Source organism: Capra hircus, chromosome 23 (genome assembly GCF_001704415.2).
Source record: "Capra hircus breed San Clemente chromosome 23, ASM170441v1, whole genome shotgun sequence".
Taxonomy (NCBI): Eukaryota; Metazoa; Chordata; class Mammalia; order Artiodactyla; family Bovidae; genus Capra; species Capra hircus.
Genome location: NC_030830.1, coordinates 36,792,898 through 36,819,081, shown reverse-complemented (window position 1 = coordinate 36,819,081; position 26,184 = coordinate 36,792,898). Strand labels below are relative to the sequence as shown.

General features: G+C 38.2%; 1 protein-coding gene across 1 annotated transcript in view; it reads left to right on the top strand.

Moving 5' to 3' along the window:
• Positions 1–26,184, top strand: part of ZFAND3 (zinc finger AN1-type containing 3) — a 314,060-nt gene that overhangs the window by 236,249 nt on the left and 51,627 nt on the right. The window contains exon 4 of the mRNA XM_018038720.1: positions 25,052–25,117. Coding sequence (XP_017894209.1) covers positions 25,052–25,117 — 66 coding nt within the window. The remainder of the gene's footprint in view (positions 1–25,051; positions 25,118–26,184) is intronic.

Sequence of the window (26,184 nt, the reverse complement as noted above, 5' to 3'; positions counted from 1 at the left end):
TTAACAGGTTGAAATTTGGTGTTTCATATTTATAGAATATCTAGAAATCCTTGGAATATGGTAGGTTAGAATATTCTGTCTTCTAACTTCAGCAGAGAACAGATATTTATCTAAACCTATCATAAACCATCATACTAGGTAAAATTGAGAATATAAAAATTAAAAAGGCCATAGTCCCTATCCTCAAAGAACTTACTGTTTATCAGAGGAAATTAAATATATTTCTTATAATAAATTAGCAGTTCTCAGCCAGGAGCAGTTTTGCTACTCCCCCTTCCCCCAGTGTTGTAAACCTCTGACACTGTGTCTGAAAGCCCTCCACAGCAAGGAATTATCCAGCCTGACATGCTAGTAATGCCGAAGCTGAGAAACCCCGGTACACAGTTGTGGGCACCCATTTTAATGGTCCTTTTCCATGTGCTGAAGACATGGACTATTGAAGGAGGGTGTTGATTTACTGGTTTACTGGTTTGAAGACAGACACATGGAGGAAAGTTGCATGGAATCTGCAGTGGCAAGTGACTCACTCCCTTAGGGCCATTTATGGAGGACAGGCTGGACAGATTTTAGCCATGCCATAGTTGCTTGAGTGCTCAGTAAAGATACTTGGATGTTAAGACAGTAGTCATGTTTTTGAGCAAAGGAAGTAATATTGCCACAGTTATTCTGAGAAGTAACCTGGCAGTATTGAAAAAGGGAAGGGGATTATACTAGATAATATTGCATAGAGAGAATTTTTAAATTGTTGTAACCTGTTGAAAGAGGCCTAGGAGAAGGTGTAGAAATTATGTAAGAAGAGAAAAATAGATGAAAGTGGTAGGTGATATTAAGACAGTAGGCTTTGTTTTATATTTAAAAATCTGTTTGGGGTTATTGAGAAGCTGTGACCCCTTGTCTCAGAAAAATACACACCATCCATTTATACTCAGTTTTGAGTAAAAATTTTTCTAAAGCTCACTATGACCTTTAGGTTAAGGACTCCTTGTCTACGGCAAGGTTGGAGCTGATCAGGATCTCATTTTATGGAGCAGCATTTGATTGGATCCACACATCAGGATCAGGCCAGGATCAAAACAACTTGAGCAGCCCAAGTGCTCCGAGATAACAACAGCTTTTTTTTATTGAGCACTTTTTATGTGCAAGACATTGTTCTATATGTTTTGTATATTTTCTCTTTTATTCCTCGTGACAGCTCATTGAGGTGTGAATACTCATTATCCCCATTCTGTAGATAAGGAAACAAGCACAAAATTATCAAGTAATTTGCTCATGGGTCCCAGTGTCTCAGCAGGTAAAGAATCTGCCTGCAGTGCAGGAGACACAGGAGACATGGGTTTGATCCCTGAGTTGGGAAGACCCCTGGAGGAGGAAATGGCGACCCACTCCAGTACTCTTGTCTGAAAAGTTCTATGGACAGAGGAGCCTGATGGGCAACAGTCCAGAGGGTCCCAAAGAGTTGGGCATGATTGAGTGACTAAGCACACACACAAAACAAACTATTAGAATCCAGAACAGGATCCAGAGTTAGGCATTTATCTTCAGAACTCATGCTTTTAATCAGTTTATTCATAATGTGAAATGTAACTGCCATAGAGAATAGAAATGTTCATGTTGGCAAGCCTGGCGTGCTGCAGTCCATGGAGTCGCAAAGAGTCAGACATGACTTAGTGATCAAACAACAACATGTTGGTAAGATCAGCTCTTTTCTCTGTAATTAAGGTTATGTGGAAATTTAACAGGGTAACCAAAAGTTACTTTGATTAATTCATCATGAAAAATCCTTGTAACAGGGATTGGAAATAAAAACACTATATCCATGTGACTATATGACTAAAACATTTTCTCTGGAGTCAGATCTGTTTGGGAAGCAGATCCATAAAAAGAATTTACATAACAAATAGCAAAGTATGGACTCAGAGCAAGTGGGGTTAGATGAAGTGAAATTTTCATTGAGTGAGCCTAATTGTCAGGTGACTCTAAGAACATACAAGGAAGGTCTTGTGCTCAGCACACGATTCAATATTCATACCCTTTTCCCCCTCCTGTGCCAGGGCTTAGACCTGCCCTGAGCTTGTGAGCCCCTGGGACATAGCACTTCCTGTGTTTCTTTTTATTTTATTTTAGTTTTTTATTTTTTTTAATTTTTATATTTACTTTATTTTACTTTATAATACTGTATTGGTTTTGCCATACATTGACATGAATCCACCACGGGTGTACATGAGTTCCCAAACATGAACCCCCCTCTCACCTCCCACCCCATATCATCTCTCTGGATCATCCCCGTGCACCAGCCCCAAGCATCCTGTATCCTGCATCAGACATAGACTGGTGAATTGTTTCTTACATGATATTATACATGTTTCAATGCCATTCTCCCAAATCATCCCACCCTCTTCCTCTCCCTCAGAGTCCAAAAGTCCGCTCTACACATCTGTGTCTCTTTTGCTGTCTCGCATACAGGGTCATCATTACCATCTTTCTAAATTCCGTATATATGTGTCAGTATACTGTATTGGTGTTTTTCTTTCTGGCTTACTTCACTCTGTATAATTGGCTTCAGTTTCATCCATCTCATTAGAACTGATTCAAATGTATTATTTTTGATGGCTGAGTAATACTCCATTGTGTATATGTACCACAGCTTTCTTATCCATTCATCTGCTGATGGACATCTAGGTTGTTTCCATGTCCTGGCTATTATAAACAGTGCTGCGATGAACATTGGGGTACATGTGTCTCTTTCTAGTCTGGTTTCTTTGGTGTTTATGCCCAGCAGTGGGATTGCTGGGTCATAAGACAGTTCTATTTGCAATTTTTTAAGGAATCTCCACGCTCTTCTCCATAGTGGCTGCACTAGTTTGCATTCCCACCAACAGTGCAAGAGGGTTCCCTTTTCTCCACACCCTCTCCAGCATTTATTGCTAACAGACTTTTGGATAGCAGCCATTCTGACTGGTGTGAAGTGGTACCTCATTGTGGTCTTGATTTGCATTTCTCTAATAATGAGTGATGTTGAGCATCTTTTCATGTGTTTGTTAGCCATCCGTATGTCTTCTTTGGAGAAATGTCTGTTTAGTTCTTTGGCCCATTTTTTGATTGGGTCATTTATTTTTCTGGACTTGAGCTGCATAAGTTGCTTGTATGTTTTTGAGATTAGTTGTTTGTCAGTTGCTCCATTTGCTATTATTTTCTCCCATTCAGAAGGCTGTCTTTTCACCTTGCTTATATTTTCCTTTGTTGTGCAGAGGCTTTTAATTTTAATTAGATCCCATTTGTTTATTTTTGCTTTCATTTCCAGAATATCTGGGAGGTGGATCATAGAGGATCCTGCTGTGATTTATGTCCGAGAGTGTTTTGCCTATGTTCTCCTCTAGGAATTGTATAGTTTCTGGTCTTACGTTTAGATCTTTAATCCATTTTGAGTTTATTTTTGTATGTAGTGTTAGAAAGTGATCTAGTTTCATTCTTTTACAAGTGGTTGACCAGTTTTCCCAGCACCACTTGTTAAAGAGATTGTCTTTACTCCGTTGTATATTCTTGCCTCCTTTGTCAAAGATATGGTGTCCATAGGTGTATGGATTTATCTCTGGGCTTTCTATTTTGTTCCATTGATCTATATTTCTGTCTTTGTGCCAGTACCATACTGTCTTGATGACTGTGGCTTTGTAGTAGAGCCTGAAGTCAGGCAAGTTGATTCCTCCAGTTCCATTCTTCTTTCTCAAGATTGCTTTGGCTATTTGAGGTTTTTTGTATTTCCATACAAATCTTGAAATTATTTGTTCCAGTTCTGTGAAAAATACCATTGGTAGCTTGATAGGGATTGCATTGAATCTGTAGATTGCTTTGGGTAGTATACTCATTTTTACTATATTGATTGTTCCGATCCATGAACATGGTGTATTTCTCCATCTATTAGTGTCCTCTTTGATTTCTTTCACCAGTGTTTTATAGTTTTCTATATATAGGTCTTTAGTTTCTTTAGGTAGATATATTCCAAAGTATTTTCTTCTTTTCCTGTGTTTCTGTAACTTGCCATTCTAGGTTGCTGTAGACTGCCACATTTTTTCTTTTGATATACATAAATACTTTGTCTGATTAAAGATGTGTGGCTCTGTCAGGTTGGCCAAAAAGTTCATTTAGTTTTTTTTTGTCAGATGTTATGGAAAAACATGAATGAACGTTTTGGCCAACCCAAAACGAGTTTCAGGTCCATTCTCTTTCTGGAGACATCACTGCTTTTACTGTTTAAGTGAAACTCTCAGAAGCTAATCTCATTTCCCAGTTCTTGCTGGGCTCATTATTATAAATCTTGGCCTTTCACAGACCTAGAGAAAGGAGATTTGCTAATCTGAGATACAGTGATGACTTAAGTGTTCAACTAGGCAGTCTGAATTGGAGCTCAGGAGAGAGAAGTCCAGGTTTCCTTCATCCACATGCAGATGACAGGTGGAGTCTTACGAGTTCAGTGAGATTGCCGAGAGTGGGGAGAAAGAAAAGCAGTGAGGCTAGAACGTTGCCAGAAACCAGAACAGGGTAAGCAATTGAAGTCAGAGAGGAGGTGAATAATAGTGCGCAAGCTATCAACTCCAGTATCCTGTCCTGGAGAATTCCGTGGACTGTATAATTCATGGGGTCAGAAAGAGTCAGACATGACTGGGTAACTTTCACTTTCAAGGTCATAAAAGCCAAGGAACAAATTTCATTGTATGGTATGGGCTTTGTTAATAATAATGAAAATGTTCACTCATATTTATGAAGTGTTTGACTATCTTCTAAGCTCTTTACATATAATTCTCACAGTACCCTGTAAGGTAGGAGCTTTTATTAACCCTGTTTTTGCAGATGAGGCAGTTGCATTAGAATAGTTAAAGTAATTTCTACCTGAAGTTTAGAGCTCTTACTTCCCTGTGTAGCTCATGCTCCAACCCACTGATTTGGCTCCAGAGCCTTTGAAACCATGGACCTCAGACTGGGACTTGAATGCACTTGCCGGGACTTGAACCCAGCCAAAACCCCAATTGGGATTTGAACCCACGGTCTTCTAATTAGAATCACTCACTTGTCATCTGGACTTAACTGAGGCTCAGGTTCTTTGTGTCTCAGTGCAGAAGGAATTCAGCAAGAGGCAAAGTGATACGCAAGAAGTAGATTTATTAAAATAGGATGCTTGTGAGAGAGATGCAGGCAGACAGGTGAGGGAGCTCTGTCTCGAAGGTTAAGTGGGCTACAATAATACAGTCTAGGGAAAGTGAGGGAGGGGGAAAAGACTGCCTTCTTTGAGTAGAGTCAGTCTTGTATCACTTGCTCCTCCTTCATATTGGGCAGAAGCGTGTCTGACCCTGTGAGGTCAAACTAGGATTATCATGATGCTTACTCAGATCAATAGGAGTTGTAACATTTTTCTTCTACCTCATGACCTGGTGCATATCTCGTTCTTTTATGTTTAGCTTTATAGTTAAGCAAGCCTGCTTTCTTCCACGATGTTCTTTCTGGTAACTTTCTTGAGTGATCATTAACTCACAGTAGTCTCCCTAGGCTTCCCTCTCTATCTGTAGTCCCCTACTGGGACCCCTACAGCTACCTGTATAAGCATCCCATTCTGTCCCTATCACTTTCAACAATCATAGCGTATTGCCTCAACATTGTGAAAATGCTGCAGAAAGCTGTAAATTGACAAGAAATATTCAGTTTGGTGATGGTATGATTGGTTATCTAATAAACTCTTTAATAAACTATTTCAGTGGTTTCATTTAGCAGTCTTTGCTAAATGACACTTGGTTAAGTGCTGGGTATTGAAATGAGTAAGATTAACGTCTCTGTCCACCAGGAGGTCACTGTTTCAAATATATATGCCTCTTCTTGAAATTCTGACTTGTTCTCCTAGACAGGTGCATAAGAATTTTAGAGTAAAAGGGAGGCAGTAGCAGAAATAGTTGGAGAAGGCAATGGCACCCCACTCCAGTACTCTTGCCTGGAAAGTCCCATGGATGGAGGAGCCTGGTGGGCTGCAGTCTATGGGGTCGCGAAGAGTCGAACATGACTGAGCGACTTCACTTTCGCTTTTCACTTTCATGCTTTGGAGAAGAAAATGGCAGCCCACTCCAGTGTTTTTGCCTGGAGAATCCCAGGGGCAGGGGAGCCTGGTGGGCTGCTGTTTATGGGGTCGCAGAGAGTCGGACATGACTGAAGTGACTTAGCAGCAGCCGCAGCAGAAATAGTGGTTAAGAAGCATGTCATTTGCAAAAGCTTTCACACATGGGTCTTACCATCTCACTTAGGTTGAAAACTATGCTAGAGTGAGGAGATGTAGTCCTGGTTTGTGGATGGGGGCTATGGGAATAAGAAAAGAAAGATTTGTTAAAGCTCTCAGGGCAGATGCATTTGTAAGTCAACAGGAGATAATTAAAATGATTGCCAAGTACAGTGAGGACTCAGGTGAGAGTAGACAGCCTAATCCATTGACATCTTGCATAGTTCTTCAGCTGTGATGTACCTAGGTGGAAGAAGAGGCATCAGGGGATTACTATGTTAATAATCTTTTAGTATTCTTAAGAGATCAGAATTCCGTCTGTTGACCCTTAGCTTCCCCACAGAGTTATGGAGAAGTAAGGTGTGGGAGGTGTTGGAAAATGGGTTTGGAATTCCAGATCCAAGTACAGCCTGGTTTGTGAGCTCTACAGTAGTTATGGATCTGTTGGTACTGTGTAGGACCAGAAGTGCTGTGTCGTCTTTGCTAATAATCAAGAGAATGAGTATTGCTTACATCTGCCCTCTGCTTCTCACTGTTAAATGAATATAACAGGTGGCAAGAGTCTGGGTACATTAATACAGTTTTAAAAAGACTGCAGGTAAGATAAGAATTATTGGTTAAAAGTGTATAAAGCAGGGAACAGGGCAGATTTTTATCTAAAAGAATTTGTTAAAACTCCTTGACTGAAGGGCAAATAAAACAGGTGTCCAAAAGCTCCAAGTGATATTTTTTGTCTGAGCACACGCGTCTCTTCCTATCCCATCTTATGTGTGTCTGCAGAAGATTCCATGGACCTTTAGCCATTAGGAACATTTTCAAAACACAGTGTAAACAAAATGCTAACAGTAACCAGAAGGACTCATCATAATATTTAAACGCTATGAAAGTGGTGACAGGTATCACCAGAGCACTTACAAGTATTAGGCACTGTTCCAGATACTTGTTTGTATTAACCTGCCTCCTGTTCATAGTACCCTGTAAGGTGGGTACTGTGACCGTACCTATTTTGCAGATGTGGAAATGGAGGCCTTGGATGATTCTGTATCTCTCGCCCAAGATCCCAGAGCAGCCTGGCTTGCCAGCTGCCACCGAGTAGCTGCCTCTCTGTATGATGATTTGTAGTATAAAGGACTACAGAGGACAGTGTTGCACACTTAAAAAGACTAAAATCACATATATTTCTTAATGCTTTTGCTACTACCTAATTATTTTTCTGCCAATTTCCAGGTTTTCCATTGAGGTGCTAAATTGTGGTTTGTGCTTTGTTTCTTGAGCCAAGTTTTGAAGAAAGAGAAGATAATGTCAGGTTGTGGGTCGAACACTGGAGGTAGTTGTTAAAGCCATCAGGGTGGTTGCATGGTAGGAAGTTCTGCTCTCTGGAGGATACTGTTAATGTCCGCAACCCCCTGCTGCCTCTGCCTCCACTGTTCTTCTCCAAGGTGAGTCACAGTTGAAGGTGTTAATGGATCAGGCTGTCTGCTCTCACCTGGGTCTTCACTGTACTTGACAGTCACTTTCACTGTCTTATCTTGACTTACAGTGCATCTGCCCTGACAGCCTTAACAAGATGGGCAGCTGACCGGTCCTCAAGTGAGAGTCTCACAAGATTGGACTTAAAAGATTTTTTAGAAGACATTTTTCTCTATTTCTCCTATAAATTAGGTTTTCTGTTGTTATTCTCTTAAAAGGCCTGGACATCCCTACTCGTGACCTGTTTGGGAGCCTTACAATGTCCATACCTATTTAGCTGGGGTTTATGGGGGTTTTGTTGGCGGAAGGGGAGGTTGGCCAGTCCCACTGCACAGTGGACGGAAGTTCAGGTGTTGGTAGAGAGCTGGCTCGTCTGTTTCTTTCTAGGCAGGAGAGGAGGGGAACTGACGCCTGCTACTAGGGAAGGGCAATGGCAAGCAATGGGCTTGTTCTTAAATATTCTGACATTCTAATCTAACAGAGAGGGCCCTCCTCATACAGAACACTTTCTGAACTCTGTAGAGGCTCATACTAAGAGATAAACAGCAACCCATACACTCAAAAAGCAATAGTTTATAAGAGAAGTTGGCAAACGATAACCCACAGGCCAAATTGGCCCATCACCTGTTTTTGTATGTTCCACGAGCTAAGAGTGATTTTAAATGAAAAAGATCAAGAGGACAGTAATTTTACAACATGTGAAAAATTATATGAAATTCAAATTCAGATGTTCTTAAACACATTTTTAATGGAACACAGCCATGCTCATTCATTTATGTATTGCCTGTTGCTGCTTCTGCATTTTTACAGCAGAACTGCGTAGTTACTACAGAGACCCAGTGGTCCCTTGCAGAGAAAGTTCGTCAACCCCTGTTTTACAGAGCCCTTTGACAAACATTTTTCTGGTACTGTCCTGACAGTGTGCAGGACACATAGTCTCTTCCTTATTCTCCAGACGAGGAAAAGATTTGAATGGTGTCCTGCCTTGAGTCACATGACAGGGCTAGAAGTCAGCTCTGGGCCTTTTTTAATTATCCATAATGGTGAAATATTTTTTCCCTGGTTTTCTCTACTACATATTAATATGCACAAGAGATGATTTTGTTGTAACCAAAAGAAAGTACACAGGGAAAGTGAGGACTGCACTAACGGCATGTTAGTGAAGACGTCTAATGAATAAAGCCTCATTTCCAAGTGCTGGCTGAGTTTGCCTTTAATGTAACAGTGATTCCCGAAATAGAGATTTGAGAGCATTCTTTATCTGGGGTTAAATTAATTTTGTTAAAGAGATTTCTGTTGTTTCCTTGGAAACTGGTTCCTGGTCATAGCCTAGCTTCCCCAGGCATTTAAAAAATAAAATGGTGGTGCGTTTTAACAGATTTCCTTGCTAAACTACCTTTGGGTCTTTGAATGTGCATAGGGCTTCATTGGCTGCTAGTCTTGATTCCTGTCTGACAAAGTAGTCCCTTGGAAAATTAATAGCACTGCCACCGCGTGGCTGAACTTTTTTGTCTGTTTTTTAGCAATTAAAGTTCTAATTATTGCTAAGTAAAGCTAGTTTTCTCTTTTCAGACTATGCCTACTTGAAGACCAGATAGTGTGCAAAACCAGCTGACTTATTCTAGTAGAACATTTAGAAAATATTACCTATTAAAAAATATTTTATGACTTCCTGCTGGGCTGGTTTTAAGTGAAATATGGTGAGGAGATTTATTTACAGTTCTCTCTATATGTGTCTTTCCCTTCCCTTTTCTCTAATGAAGCTTGGAGCATCAGGCCATTTATCAGAGATAATTATACAACAGATGGAGCTTTTCTGATATATAATAGTCTCAAAGTGGGAAATTCTTTCCCATAATGAAGAATGCCGAAAATTTAAATGTCTCTTTTGATTTTAATTTAAAGGTATTTTTTCCAGTGCATTTATTTATCTTGAAGCTGATTCTATAAAACATGCTGTTTTTATTAGGACTGTGTTCTAAAAAGATTGATACTTTGCAGTACAGTCTGGTAATGTACAGTTATATGCTGTATTGAACTGAATGGTTGTAATTCACTAGGAATCAGTGTATGGGGTCATTAAGTGAATCCTGGTTAAAATGCAGAAAGGCTTGAGCAGTTTAGCAGTGTTTTCTTATGGAAATTATTTGTATCCCACAATGTTAGCTGGATCAGAACTTGTTCAGGCACTTTAGTGTCATCTGGCTGTTTTTGTAGTCTAAAAATAGAGCCAAAATCAAAGCAAAACCAGGATTTTTAAATTGCTTATTTGCTGGCCACTTTGTTGTCTTCTTAAGTTTTAATTTTATTTTTTTAATACACAAGTAAAGCAAAGACTGGTTTATGTAGAATAGAAGGTGAAAATACTCTCTGAATACCTTCACCCCTTCTCCCCACCTCAAATTCCCACTCTTTGAAGAGTATATTTATTTACACTGTGTATTTATTTTGGATTATATATTATTTTTATTTGCAGTTGTATGCATGTGTACATAAATACAAGGTTTTCTTTATACAAATGAGAACATACTATACATATTGTTTTGTAACTTGCTTTCTTACTTAACAATATAATAAGAAATCTTTCCAGGTCAGCCCAATTCTTTTCAAACCGCTGTGTAGTATTCTCTATTATTATTATTATTTCCTCTTTTTTTTCAGACTATTTCTGATATTTTACTGTTATAAACCAGGTGATGCAAGGTTTCTTGTAGATATTGTTTATCAGGTTAAGAAACTTATTTGTAGTGTGCTAATCTTTTTAAACTCAGAAATATTGAATTTTATAAAAAGCTTTTTCCACATCTATTAAGATGATCATATAGATTTCTCCTTTAATATGTAATCCCTCAATTTAATAAACTTCTGGTGTTAAACCACCTTTGCATTCCTTGGATAAGCTCTCTTAGGTCTTTCAGTACTGATGAATTCAAAATGCTAATTTTACTTTAGATTTTGTACCTTTTTAGTAAGTGAGTTAATTCTGTGTGTGTGTGTGCTTATATATGGTGGGCATGCTATTCTTGTCTAGTTTAGGTATTAGTTGCATTAATCTCACAGAAACTTTTTCATCTTTTCCTGTGCCCTAACACAAGCCTTTTATCTTATGTTCCGGCATTATGTATCTATTCTTTGAAAACTTAAAGAACTTATTCATAAAACTGATTGGCTTGATATGTGATATTGGACTATTTATATTTCCGACCTCATTTAAAAGTCAGTTTTGGTAGTATTATTATAAAAATGCCTATTTCTTTTACATTTTTAAATTTATTGGAGGGAAGTTATACATATTGTTCTTTTAAAATTTCTTCTATTAAAGGTGCTCTTAACTTTAGGTATTCAGGATTTAAATATTTTTCTTAATTGCATTGATGCTGTTTTTATTTCCTAATGTGTCTTTGTGATTCTCTAGTGTTAGCTCAGTGGAGAAATATTAAAGATCTCGGAACTTGTCATCGCCACCATTGTGTTTTCATAGGATTATAGTCATAGTCTTTATTTTTTTTAATATATTTTTTTTCTTTGGCTGCACCAGGTCTTAATTGCAGCATGTGGGATCTAGTTCTCTGACCAGGGATTGAACCCAGGGCCCCTGCTTTCGGAGCACAGAGTCTTAACCATGGACCACCAGGGAAATCCTAGCCATAATCTTTAGACTGTTCTTGCTTCTAATCTTGTCCTAGTCCATAAACTTGTCAGATGAATCACCCATTGATATTATGCTAAATAAAAAAGGGAAGTATTTCACTGACTCATCACTGCCTAAATTTGATCATCCAGATTCTTAATTTTACATCAGAAATCCTTCCCCCATATAATCTGGAACCTTATTGTATTTGACCTCCCTGCCTTTCCCAGCACTGATACTTAGCTCTGAACTGAAACCAGATTCTTGTTGTCCCCCAAAGACACCATGACAGCACATATTGCTGTTATTATTCATGCTTGTGGAAGCCTACCTCAGAACCCTTTCATCCACACTTGCTTCCTCCAAGGAATCCCTAACTTCTTCCCTTAACATGTTAATGACATATTGTGTTGGTCACCTCATTGACATGAGAATGTCATCTCTGTACCAGTTTAGAGGCTAAACTCAAAATTAGCAGAGACTTGATTTTATTCTGCTTTGCTCTTCCCCATAACACCCAGCTAGGCAATATTCAGTAAATGATTTAAATATTTAGAAAAGTTCATTAGTTTTTTATACTTTTGAGAACATTCATGTGCTCATGTGTTTTGATACACTGAAGAGGGGCTTCGCATTGCCTGAACTGGATTTTGAGCAGCTACGTAATACTCTTTATTATTTGCTGTGCTATTCAGTAACCTCAAGATGAATTAACTCAGGAAGGCAGTTTTCCTCCCTAATTTTGAAATTTGGTTGTCTTGTTGTGGTGACAGGTCATCTTTTTTAACAGAGTTTTTAGAATAATGAGACTTGTCTTTTTTGTTGTTTTAACTGCAAATAGCCACCTGCTTGTTGTGAAACAGCAAGTTTTGCCGATAGATATTTCTTTTGTCACCTGAATTTCCCCCTTCAGACTTCCCCTTTGCAAGAGAGAGTAGCACACTTTAAACACCCGTTTTTCAAGGATTCCTTAAGAAGCCCAGAAATCTGAAAGGTTAGTTTCCCATAAAGGTTTCCTCAGGCACTTAATGAGATTATACAGTTATTGATATTCATACTAGGTTTTGAAGTAGCATCATCTCTGCCCCCTCTTTGCAAATGCAGAATTTTTAATGTTCTTATTAAATGAAATGCACTATACTTGGCTGTGAAAGTAAAGGTCACCGTGAACAACCACACTTCACATAACTTTAGCCCTTTGCAGCTGTCATACCGTTTTTATTTTGTGTAGATACAGGTAATAGTGACACTGTGCTGATTTTAAATTAAATCTAAGTTTTATTATGACAGGCGTGTTTGGCTAGGGAAAAATACCATATTATTGTAGGGGCATCTATCTGCGTGTTATTTTAAACTTAAGTGAAATATTTTGATGGTGTTTGTGAACTCTCTGAAAATTCAGAGTTGCCCATGCCAAAAAAAGGCTACATATAACTTTACATTTTGTGTTCATATGTTATGTTACTTCATAAAACATTTCACTTTTTGATCTGTCAAAAGGCTAATTCTTTAGATTTAATAAACAATAGGATGCCATGTTGGAGAAGGCAATGGCACCCCACTCCAGTACTCTTGCCTGGAAAATCCCATGGACGGAGGAGTCTGGTAGGCTGCAGTCCATGGGGTCACTAGGAGTCAGACACGACTGAGTGACTTCACTTTGACTTTTCACTTTCATGCATTGGAGAAGGCAATGGCACCCCACTCCAGTATTCTTGCCTAGAGAATCCCAGGGATGGGGGAGCCTGGTGAGCTGCCGTCTGTGGGGTTGCACAGAGTCGGACACGACTGAAGCGACTTAGCAGCAACAGCAGCAGCAGCAGCAGGATGCCATGTTGGTAAGGAATTTTTAAAATTCCAGAATACCAGTATAAACACTTCTTTACATAGTTCAAATTATGACATTTTCAACTATTGTTTGCAAAGAAAGGTCCTATTAATAAGACCTGCTAGTGTTTATTTCTACAAAACAAAGAGCTTTGACTACAGTTCCTTTTGATCATTGTCACATTTGCCAACTGTGGTACAGCTGCTTATAGGAGAGACTCAGCACGAGTCAGGGAAGAGGGGTACCTGTGTTCAGGATTCTTTTTACATGCCCATGAGACAATACCTGTGGCCTAAACAGATGTATTTTTTCTGTTTTTTCCGAAGCCTCTTATGGAGAACATGCACAAGTCACTTTTCTGAGGATGGCAGTGCATTCTTTCATTTGCAGACACAGGACAAGATTGATGAAAACACTCTTGGTAGCTAAATTATGTCAAAAAAATAAAAGCTCTTGTAATGCTGAGTGGTTTCTTCATTAATGTTGTTATGAGATTCATGCTCATGTTGATGGTATAATGCAAATGTAGAAATCTGAGTTGGGCCTTAGTTAAGCCTGTAAATAGTCAGAACTGAAGTCTAAATTGGAGAAGTGACAGCTCCTGATTTCATATCCATATTAAGTATGCTTTGTCACAGACAGAAACAAAAATGTCTAAATAGAACTGACTTAATTCACCAGGTGATATTTTGACCCCTCAAAAAAGGATTCTTTTAGTTTTGAACCTCAAGATGGTGGTGTCTTAAGAATTTCAGTGTTCATTTCTGTTGGACCTTATCACAGTTTGGAGTATTGGTGGTCAGTGTGTGTGAATATATGGTATGCTTTTTCTTGGTTATAAGCGCTCTAGGTAAGAGATCACATCTGAAAACTGAAATCAAACAGATTTAACTGCTTGCTCAGAATCCTTTGAGTTACATGAAATATGGTTTTACTCTTCTTACATAAGTAGCAGAAATAGAATGTTCTGGGTTGAAGTTACAATTGTAGAGTTTATTCCACTATTCCTTGCCTTCATGGATTCATGGGTCAGGAGACTGAGTATTATTAAGATGTTGTTTCAAAATAAAGATTCAGTATAAACCCAGCAGTCTACTTCCTCTCTCTATGTGTGTGTAGCTAGATTGACAAACTGATTCTAAAATTTTTGTAGAACTGCAAAGGACCTAGAGTAGCCTCCAGGGCTGGTGGTTTTATAACTCGACAGTATAGCGCCAAAATATTTAATGTTATTTAAATATTAATGCTTTGTTGAGAATAGGCAAACCTTTGACCGTTATTTGTATTAGTGCATTGATTGATTGGTCTTTGCAAGACTAGAGTAAGTCAGTTGGCATGTGAACAAAGTGTGGAGAACTTGGAAATTATATTAACCTGTTTTGTTCTATACCAGTGGTTCTCAAAGTGTGGTCCAAGGACCTGTAGAGGTACCCAGGACCCATTCATGAGGTCCACAAGCCCCTCCCCTTTCCAAGTATGTAGCTGTGTGAGGGCGGTGTTTCTTCATATGTTTCAGATGAGTGATGCATTGTAACAGATTGAATGCAAATATGAAAACCTAGGTTTCTTCCTTTAAGCAAGGCTGCTCTCATTTTTTAGAAATGTGTAGTTATTTTTCATAAAAACATGTTTTATGCTGACGTGTAATTATTTTGTGAATTTTAAATGAAAATTTACAATTTTTTTTTCAGTTTTAATTTCAAATAAAGTAAGCATCAATAGCTATAAACCACATAAACAAAAAAAGGTCTTTCATGTTTTAAGTGTAAAAAGATCCTAAGATGCAAATGTTTGAGAACTACAATGTTAGATTAAAGCCTGTAAATATGGTGAAAGTCAACTGTTTATTAATGGTTCAGTTTCCCTTCTGAATAGCTATGTATGTGTGATAATTGATTTTGGCCTGAATCATTTGCATTCAATAGTGAAAAACATATTGAACAGCTAATATGCTAGAGTATCAAGATGCATAAAACTTTGCCACTAAAAAGAAGCTCATGCCATTAAGGCCATTGCTGGGGTCAAGAGAGCATTTCTTCCAGAACAGATCCCACGGACCCTGTAGGGATGTCCATGCATGCTCATGTACGAGTGTGTTTGAGTGCTGTGCAAATGCAAAGTATTCTTGATTTCATTTTGCTTGTCGTGGTGTTCCCTGGGGAAGGTGAGGTGGGAGAATTTTAAATTTTATTTCTGTTGTGCAAATAGGCACACTTACATAAACACGTATACACACAATATTTGCAGAGCTGCCCAGCTACAATTATTTAGGAGAGTGGGGGTGGAATGATAATGAAATTTTGTTGAGAGGCCTTTTATGAACAGAAAAGGGAGCTACCAATAAATAGCAGCTTCTTAGCCACTTTGGAAATCCCCTGCTCATGAATGTCTTAATTCAGATCCAAATGGTATGAGAGATCACGCAGTGAGTTAGGGTAAGAACTTCTGAGAGATTAACACTTAGATTCTATAACAAGTTTTGTAAATGTTTTAATTTGGAAATTTCATTTGGAGAAGTGGGAGGGCTATTATCTGGGCTGAGGATTTTCTGTAAACTTAGATTCCCACTTGCTATACCTTTATGTATCCTTGTTTTTAATCGATGGTACTTTTCAAACTCAATTATGTAGACAGATTAGGTGTGTCCTTCCTGATTAAAACAGTTCGAGAATTGCTGGTTTACAGTAGAGTGGGGATAGGGTTTTCTTTTCTGAAGAGATGGCTTATTTTCTTGTGCATCTTGATCTATCCCTAATATTCATGTTTTACCATTTACTCTTTTAAGTCTTCAGGTATATTTTGAAGGCTTTTATAGAAGAAATGTTTTATTGCTGAAGGAATATACATTCTCTGGATATTTTTTAAAAGAGTTCTGCATTCTTAACATGGCCACATCAGAAGACAGTGTTGAGTTTATTTCACTATCTCCATTGCATAGGTTTTTTTTTTAAGTGGCTCATCAAAAAAGCACTCCATAAGATATGGATCTCTAGAGTGGGGAGAGAATTATAGCTCTTGAATTCTATTGTCCGAAATCACCTTTTGAACAGCAAGCCTGGGAAAGTGAGATGTTGCAAAGGTAAACAATGTCCAGATTATGACAGAGTGGAATTGACAAGCTGGTTAAAAAAGGATGATGCATTTCTAATTAGCCCACAGTGCCTTTAGTTAGAAATTAATTAGATACTGTTATGTAAATGTCATGTTAATTAAGCAGGAATATTGAAGTGTTATAAATCTACAAAAAGAATGGCTATTTTTGTGTTTTAATGTTTTGCAGTTACCATGAAAGAGCTGATAGTAGAATATTTGATTATCGAGCTTCTGGCAATTTTTAGCTGACTGACTCCTTGACAGACCATTTTTCCTAATTGATGTGGTTTAGCATGGGGATAACTGCAGCCAGTGAGGACTAGTGGAATCAAGAGCCAAAAATAACCACTCATCACAGCTGTTTTAATAAGACCTATCTTGAAAATTGTTGATCTCTATTCAAGGATAAGGAGAGTACTGTTTTTCTGTATTTATTCATCCTTAGATTTTTGAGTGCCTAAGATGATGGGCCAGCATAAATGCAGCTTGTATTCTGGGCTTTTTCCTGAGTCATAGTCTCCATTCAGTCAGTTGGATTGACTGCTACATCGGAAGCTCAGTGTTTTTTGACATGCTCAGTAACTCTACAGGAGGCTGAGAAAGAAAATTTAAGATTTCCTGCCACTTTAACTTGAAATGTGAAAGTTGGTAGTTGACAGGATACCTTTATTCTGTCCTTCTGGTTTTGCAGGTTACAAATGAAGTTAATATGCAGATTTGACCCGTCTTTTTATTTTATACCGCTGAAATTGGTACAGTCTCCTGAAGAAAATCCACTGCCCTGTTGCATAGGCTAAAAGATTTCTGGTTGTTGGGAATACAGTTGAAGAATTTCATTTCATAGCTCTCGTGTGGAATTGCAAATGTGATCCATGGTGCTGCATTATGTATGACACCTTTGATACAAGAATAGAAGCATCCCTAGAAGACAAGATAGAGTATTCAGACTTAAGTCACAAGCCACAAGCTACCACAGACATTATTTACATGCAAATTCCAGACTGAATTGTGGAAACTTAGGAAAAAGTTCTGAATATAATATCAAGTGAAAAATGATAGTATTAAGTATCTTCAGATAATGAAGAAACTTGAAAAAGTACACATATTTAATTTTGCTTTAGCAAAAGAAAGAAGAAGACACTCATGGTGATTGGCTAAAAAGTTAATCTTGATATTGTCTGGTTCAGAATTCCCAGTGAGTGTCATATTAAGCAAGGAACCTTAACTGTGATTTTATTTTTAATATTTAACAACTCCAAACTCATTGTTCCAAACTCACTTGCTATTAATATAGGATAGAGGGTAATGGTGTGAATTGTCCTGTGCTTAGAAATGCATTTATTTTCCCAACCTTCCACTCTTGAGCCCAACACACACAGCATCTCTATAGTTACCTGTAGAACCCAGGCCTGAAAAGGTTTCTTCATTTTGCTCTTCAAGTATTAGCTTTGCCCATCCTGCTGCTTGGATGGAAGAGGCCAAAAATAGCAGAATTTATAATGATTTATGAGACCATATGCCAGCCCCCCTCGCAGAGATTAGCCAGCTCCATTCCCTTATGGAGCAGATGCCCTGAGTTTGACCCTTACCATCAACTCTCAAAATTACTTGGTTTGCCATACCCATATGAGCTAATGCTGTATTTTTATCATTGTGGACCAAAACCTGGAAAGGGTCACTTTGAGTGTCCCTTAATTTCCTGAATTCAGTGTAAGACAATTGACTTGCAGTTAATTGTGTAAGAGTGGATATTGTAACCTCCTGTGGCTACTCCTTTTATTTGAAAGTATAGGAAGTTTATATGAAAGCACAATTAGTGTAGAATATATGTGCATTGTTCATATGCGTCTGTTCTGGATTTTAAAGACTTTCATAGGTTATAGTCTGCCAGACCAAACTTAATTCCAAGCTCTGTGTTTATAATATTTTCCAATTATCAAAGCTGGGATGCATTATCACTGCCAGTTACTCTTGTTGTCAATTTGTTTTGACTCGACTATGGTTCTTTTTGTCCTTTACTGTAATGTAGTGAATACATTGGATTGGGTTGTTAGTTTAACAAGCTCTCTGGAGAACACTTTCATGATGATACATGTTGAGATATGCTAGGTAGCCTTAAAGTTATTTGCGTATTTGCCAAAACCTACAGAAATTCATTCATTAGGAATTTTCAAAAGGATAAACTTTCAACCTACAGATGAGATAAAGATTGCATTTGTAAACATGGGAGAGTTAATTCATGAGTCCCAGCCAAATTTCTTCAGGGATTTTGATTAAACTAGTTTCTCTCTGTTCTTAACAATTTTAGTAAATGAATTATTTTATGTCCTTTTAAACAAATATTCTGCTAGTTAAGCTGTGGTTGACCCTTGTGTTTTGTATGGCTCATAGTATTGTATGAACTCAATGATCTTGGCCATACATCGAGCTGCCAGTTAGTGTTCAGAGATTGGAACTAACTGGGTTTTTAATATGTACATTGTGCTCAGCTGGTTTAAAAATGTACACTAGTCTCTTCCTATGCCCACCCCAGCCTATTGCATTCAATTTTCCAGAATCAAGACCTGGGAATCTGTATTTTTAAAATGTACCCTTGAACTTTCTGGATTCCAGAAATGGTTCTGTATTTTTATTTGGTGGTGGTTACACAAGTATATATGTGTTTAAAATCCTTCAAGGTATATACTTAAGATTTGAACACTTCATTCTAGTATTTCATTCTCTTTATGTTAAACCTCAATAAAAAGTTTTTAAAAAATGTATACTTCTCTCCTGATTCGATCAAGTCACTTGCATTGGTCACTTACTGAACACTATTAAGTGCCCTTTGTCCATACAGTCACGCTGCTAAGTCACTTCAGTCATGTCCGACTCTTTGTGGCCCCATGGACTGGAGCCCACTAGGCTCCTCTGTCCATGGGATTCTCCAGGCAAGAATACCGGAGTGGGTTACTTTTTCCTTCTCCAGTATAGTCATGCTGCTGCTGCTGCTAAGTCGCTTCAGTTGTGTCTGACTCTGTGCGACCCCATAGACGGCAGCCCACTAGGCTCCACCGTCCCTGGGATTCTCCAGGCAAGAACACTGGAGTGGGTTGCTATTTCCTTCTCCAATGCCTGAAAGTGAAAAGTGAAAGTGAAGTCACTGAGTCGTGTCCAACTCTCAGCGACTCCATGGACTGCAGCCTACCAGTCTCCTCCATCCATGGGATTTTCCAGGCAAGAGTACTGGAGTGGGGTGCCGTTGCCTTCTCCAAATATAGTCATGACCCAGGAGTAAATGACAAAGTGAGTCTTGACCCTTGGGTTCATAAAACCTCATGGCAGAGACAGTGAAGATATATAACATAAAGCTTTATAGTTTGTGAAGTCTTTTTTGTATAGATGATCTCATTAACTTCGTGGTTTATAAGCAATTTTATTATCCCCATGTTTTTGTCAAAAAAACCCTAAGGATCACTTATCTGGGGTTACTAGGTAAAGATTAGTTGTAGACAACCCAAAAGCTATGGGACACTGTAAAAGCAGTGCTAAGGGGAACGTTCATAGCAGTATAGGCTTAGCTCAAGAAACAAGAAAAAAGTGAAATAAATAACCTAACTCTACACCTGAAGCAACTAGAAAAGGAAGAAATGAAGAACCCCAGGGTTAGTAGAAGGAAAGAAATCTTTAAAATTAGGGCAGAAATAAATGCAAAAGAAACAAAAGAGACCATAGCAAAAATCAACAAAACTAAAAGCTAGTTGTTTTAGAAGATGAATAAAATTGACAAACTATTAGCCAGACTCCTCAAGAAACAAAGGGAGAAGAATCAGGAGAAGAATCAGATCAACAAAATTAGAAATGAAAATGGAGAAATCACAACAGACAACACAGAAATACCAAGGATCATGAGACTACTATCAGCAACTATATGCCAATAAAATGGACAACTTGGACAAAATGGACAAATTCTTAGAAAAGTACAACTTTCCAAAACTGAACCAGGAAGAAATAGAAAATCCTAACAGACCCATCACAAGCACGGAAATTGAAACTGTAATCAGAAATCTTCCAGCAAACACCAGACGGCTTCACAGTTGAATTCTACCAAAAATTTAGAGAAGAGCTAACACCTATCCTACTCAAACTCTTCCAGAAAATTCCAGAGGAAGGTAAACTTCCAAACTCATTCTGTGAGGCCACCATCACCCTAATACCAAAACCAAAGATGCCACAAAACAAGAAAACTACAGGCCAACATAACTGATGAGCATAGATGCAAAAATCCTTAACAAACTTCTAGCAAACAGAATCCAACAACATATTAAAAAGATCATACATCATGACCAAGTGGGCTTTATCCCAGGGATGCAAGGATAATTCAATATCTGCAAATCAATCAATATAATATACCACTTAACAAATTGAAAGATAAAAACCATATGATTATCTCAATAGATGCAGAGAAAGCCTTTGACAAAATTAAACATCCATTTATGATAAAAACCCTCCAGCATAATAAAAGCTATATATGGCAAACCCACAGCAAACATTATCCTCAGTGGTGAAAAATTGAAAGCATTTCCCCTCAAGTCAGGAAGAAGACAAAAGTGCCCACTCTCACCACTACTATTCAGCATAGTTCTGGAAAATCTGGCCATAGCAATCAGAGCAGAAAAAGAAATAAAAGGAATCCAGATTGGAAAAGAAGAAGTAAAACGCTCACTATTTGCAGATGACATTATCCTCTACATAGAAAACTCTAAAGACTCCACCAGAAAATTACTAGTGCTAATCAATGAATATAGTAAAGTTGCAGTATATAAAATCAACACACAGAAATCCCTTGCATTCCTATACACTATCAATGAGAAAGCAGACAAATTAAGGAAACAATTCCATTCACCATTGCAACGAAAAGACTAAAATACTTAGGAATACCTAAAGAAACAAAAGACCTATATATAGAAAACTATAAAACACTGATGAAAGAAATCAAAGAGGACCCAAATAGATGGAGAAATATACCATGTTCATGGACTGGAAGAATCAATATAGTGAAAATGAGTATATTACCCAAAGCAATCTATAGATTCAATGCAATCCCTATCAAGCTACCAACGGTATTTTTCACAGAACTAGAACAAATAATTTCACAATTTGTATGGAAATACAAAAAACCTCAAATAGCCAAAGCAATTTTGAGAAAGAAGGATGGAACTGGAGGAATCAACCTGTCTGACTTCAGCCTATACTACAAAGCTACAGTCATCAAGACACTGTGGTACTGGCACAAAGACAGAAATATAGATCAATGGAACAAAATAGCCCAGAGATAAATCCATGCACCTGTGGACACCTTATCTTTGACAAAGGAGGCAAGAATATACAATGGATTAAAGACAATCTCTTTAACAAGTGGTGCTGGGAAAACTGGTCAACCACTTGTAAAAGTATGAAACTAGAACACTTTCTAACACCATACACAAAAATAAACTCAAAATGGATTAAAGATCTAAATGTAAGACCAGAAACTATAAAATTCCTAGAGGAAAACATAGGCAAAACATAAATAAATCTGACATAAACCACAGCAGGATCCTCTATGACCCACCTCCCAGAATACTAGAAATAAAAGCAAAAATAAACAAATGGGACCTAATTAAACTTTAAAGCTTTTGCAAAATGAAGGAAACTATAAGCAAGGTGAAAAGACAGCCTTCAGAATGGGAGAAAATAAAAGCAAATGAAGCAACTGACAAAGAATTAATCTAAAAATTATACAAGCAACTCCTGCAGCTCAATTCCAGAAAAATAAATGACCCAATCAAAAAATGGGCGAAAGAACTAAACAGACATTTCTCCGAAGAAGACATACAGATGGCTAACAAACACATGAAAAGATGCTCAACATCACTCATTATCAGAGAAATGCAAATCAAAACCACAATGAGGTACCATTTCACGCCAGTCAGAGTGGCTGCTATCCAAAAGTCTACAAACAATAAATGCTGGAGAGGGTGTGGAGAAAAAGGAACCCTCTTACACTGTTGGTGGGAATGCAAACTAGTACAGCCACTGTGGAGAACAGCGTGGAGATTCCTTAAAAAGCTGGAAATAGAACTGCCATATGACCCAGCAATCCCACTGCTGGGCATACACACCGAGGAAACCAGAATTGACATGTGTACCCCAGTGTTCAACACAGCACTGTTTATAATAGCCAGGACATGGAAACAACTTAGATGTCCATCAGCAGATGAATGGATAAGAAAGCTGTGGTACATATACACAATGGAGTATTACTCAGCCATTAAGAAGAATACATTTGAATCAGTTCTAATGAGGTGGATGAGACTGGAGCCTATTCAACAGAGTGAATTAAGCCAGAAAGGAAAACACTAGTGCAGTATACTAACACATATATATGGAATTTAGAAAGACGGTAATGATAATCCTATATGCTAGATAGCAAAAGAGACACAGGTATATAGAATAGTTTTTTGGACTCTGTGGGAGAGGGCGAGGGTGGGATGATTTGGGACAATGGCATTGAAACATGTATAATACCATATGTGAAACGGACTGCCAGTCCAGGTTCAATGCATGAGATAGGGTGCTCGGGGCTGGTGCACTGGGATGACCCAGAGGGATGGGATGGGGAGGGAGGTGGGAGAGAGGTTCAGGATGGGGAACACATGTACACTTGTGGTGGATTCATGTCAGTGTATGGCAAAACCACTACAATATTGTAAAGTAATTAGCCTCCAATTAAAATAAATAAATTTATTAAAAAAAATAAACAGCTGACCAAAAAAAAAAGAGTAGTTGTAGGACTTAACTGCTTTTTTTCCTGAAATAAGAATTATTCATTTAACAAAAGAACAAAAACAAAAGCCAAAAAAAAAATCACACCTGGGAACAGAAGCTATAACATTTTACAGAGCTACAAAGCTAGTGCCCAGTGGGTTTTGAGGATGTGGGGTCTGTATTAGTTTTCCTTGCAATCGCTGTCTCTCCATGTTGCTTATTTTCGTATCATTCGTGCTCATTTAGACCTCTGGGATTTTAGTATGTTAAGCTTTCTCTGCTGAATGTGGCATTTGTAGAAAACTTGTCAGTTTTTCTTGCCCTCTTCTTTTGGTCTTTGTAACTTTTAATTTATTCTTGCCTCATTTTCAAATCCTTGAGAAGTATTTCCAGGTAATGCTGGCCAATGATGAATAATCCTTCCTCCTGATTACATTTAGCATTTATTACTTGTTCCATATTCTTTGGCACTTGATCATTTTGCATCTAGCTCTTTATTGCTGTCATGTATTATTCTTTGTACAAGTGCACAAGTTTTGTCTTTCTAACAAGATTATAAGCCCTCGAGCATGAGAGTAACCTGTGCTGACACATCAAGATATTTGGTCGGTGCTCTTTGACATTAACAACATGCTTACTTGATTTTTCCACCTTTTACTGTTTTCTCTCTGTGTCTCCTTACACCCACTAAAGTTTGCTGCTGTTTTGGGCCTTGGTATAGGAAAGAGTAGAGTAATGATGAACTTCTTTGATGGGATATTTAGGATCCTAAATCCATGGATCTTGGTGGCACAAACTCTGAGCTCTTTCATTTCCTTCTTTTTTGATGAGTAACTTCAGTGATAGGAAGTCTGGTCATAGATGACATATTGTTGTTTAGTCGCTAAATCATGTCCGATTCTTTGTGACCACAAGAACTGTAGCCTGCCAAGCTCCTCTGTCCATGGAATTTTCCAGGCAAGAATACTGCAACGGGTTGCTATTTCCTTCTCCAGATCTTCCTGACCCAGGGGTTGAACCCACATCTGCTGCATTGGCAGTTGGATTCTTTACCACTGAGCCATCAGGGAAGCCCCATAGGTGATAAACAGTTATGCTAAATAATCATGTTTTCCTTCATTCTGGTCACCTGGAGAGACTTTTCAAAATATCTGTGTAACATTTGCTTGTGTGTCCCATTCCTTAATGGTCATCACTATTGCCCCACCCTATGCATGTCAAAAACCTCTGGTCTTCAAGTTTGTAAGGTAACTTCCTGTTTCAGAAGGTAGGGTGTTGGAGTATATATCAATATCAGCTTAAGAATTTGTTTGTGGTCCTGATTCTGTAGAATGAAATGATTGCATTTCAAGTCTTCACCCACTGACTGACTGTGTCTCTCATACTCTTGAGTTATACCTATCCATCAGCTCCCTGGGCCATGAAAATTCCATGGAGGCCCTCTTTGTGTCATATTTTTATAATTAAACTAGATATTCTTTCTTGGTTAGCAGTGCTGTCTTTAAATATTAAAATGATCCTTATTTTCTCTGATAAGTAGTTTCTGCTTTAGGGAGGTTCCCCACATGCTATAAATAAGGCCAGTTTTGCAGTAAATTCAAAGGTGGGGTGACCACTGAGATAAACCTAAGAAGGAGACTCCTGCTTATTGCTGTGTGGAAAATTCATCTCCCCAAACTTACAGGTAATTTACCCAGATCAGTTTCTAGTTAAAATTTTGTATGTTAATATCTTAACGTTATGTGAGATTTATTTTTTTTTAATTTTAAATGAAAATGATGTTATAATATAGAAAGAATATGGACCGTTAGACTGAATTGCTGAACTAAAAATTAACCCATCACCACCATCACCATCTTCTACTGCTCCTCTTTATGCATGCTTACAGGCTGATCCCTTCCATTTTAGGTTTCTCTTTATCCAGGACAGCCCCTCTGGTTATGCAGAGGATATGAACTGACTCTTGTGCCTGCCTTTCTGTTTCTAGGTGGGCCATGCACAGATACAGCTCATGTCTCGTTAATCACACCAACCAAAAGATCCTGTGGTACAGGTACGTACATCGTTCTTACCTGGATCCATTCTTACTGGAATTATTCACAGGCATTAGCTACTGGTTTTAATGTGGTGTCCTTGCCAGAGTACTCTCTGATTTCTTCCATCATTTGTGAAGTGATGTATTATGTGCTTAGTATTGGGAGTGGAGTGTGAGCCGAGGTCAGAGTGGTGCTCTTGGAGGTCAAATTGGCTGAATTAATGCTGGCAGCTAGAACCAAGAAGGTGGACATCAAAATGTACCTACTTCCTAATGTCTGAAGGATGTTATTAGGATCTAAAGCTTGCAGAAAATGCAAATCAATGCCTAGTATAGCTTGTGGCTAATTCGTGTAAGTCGTGGGCCTACTAAAAAAAACAAATAAATAATGTGACTGAAGGGTAAATGACGTACAGGTAGTCAGCTTAACTGACTAGTATAGTATCCTACTAGTTTTAGAAAATTTATTTCCTTTCATTCATGTCAAAGCCATAGTGTGTACTGAAATCATTCTTTTCATATACGTGGAATATCTCAGAGATATTTGTGCATCTGTGACATTTTTATTAAGCATGAAGTCATGAATCTTGTAGCTCTCTAAAGAGTGCTCAAAAGGCCTGTTGTTCCCTTACCCTGTAGCTTAATTTATTTTCAACAGTATTTGCCTTTTTAAGTAATGCTGCTTGCTATTTAAAGTATCTTAAGGATTATATTTGAAAGAGTCAAAATAATCATATTGTTTCTCTAAAGGTCGAAGTCAGAGTATTTTTCATAACTTTAAAATTCCTTTTAACTCCCTGGTGGAAATAGCACAAACCATCTCTGTGTACAGACTTACCCTGAAACCCCAGCCCCTTTAAATGCTCATGAGTTTGATGTTAAAACCTCAGGCAGGGCTGTCTGTGCTTGGCAGAGGCGTTCAGTCTAGGCATTGCATGCTGAAGAACTTAATTTTATTCTCTTGTTCCCAGTCACCAGTTTGCGTCAGGGCTGTGTGAGATAGTCCTGACCTGCTCCATCCCTCCTGTATCCAGTCCCCAAGCTCTGCTGGGTAGTTCCTGATTGACACAGAATAGAACTGTTGC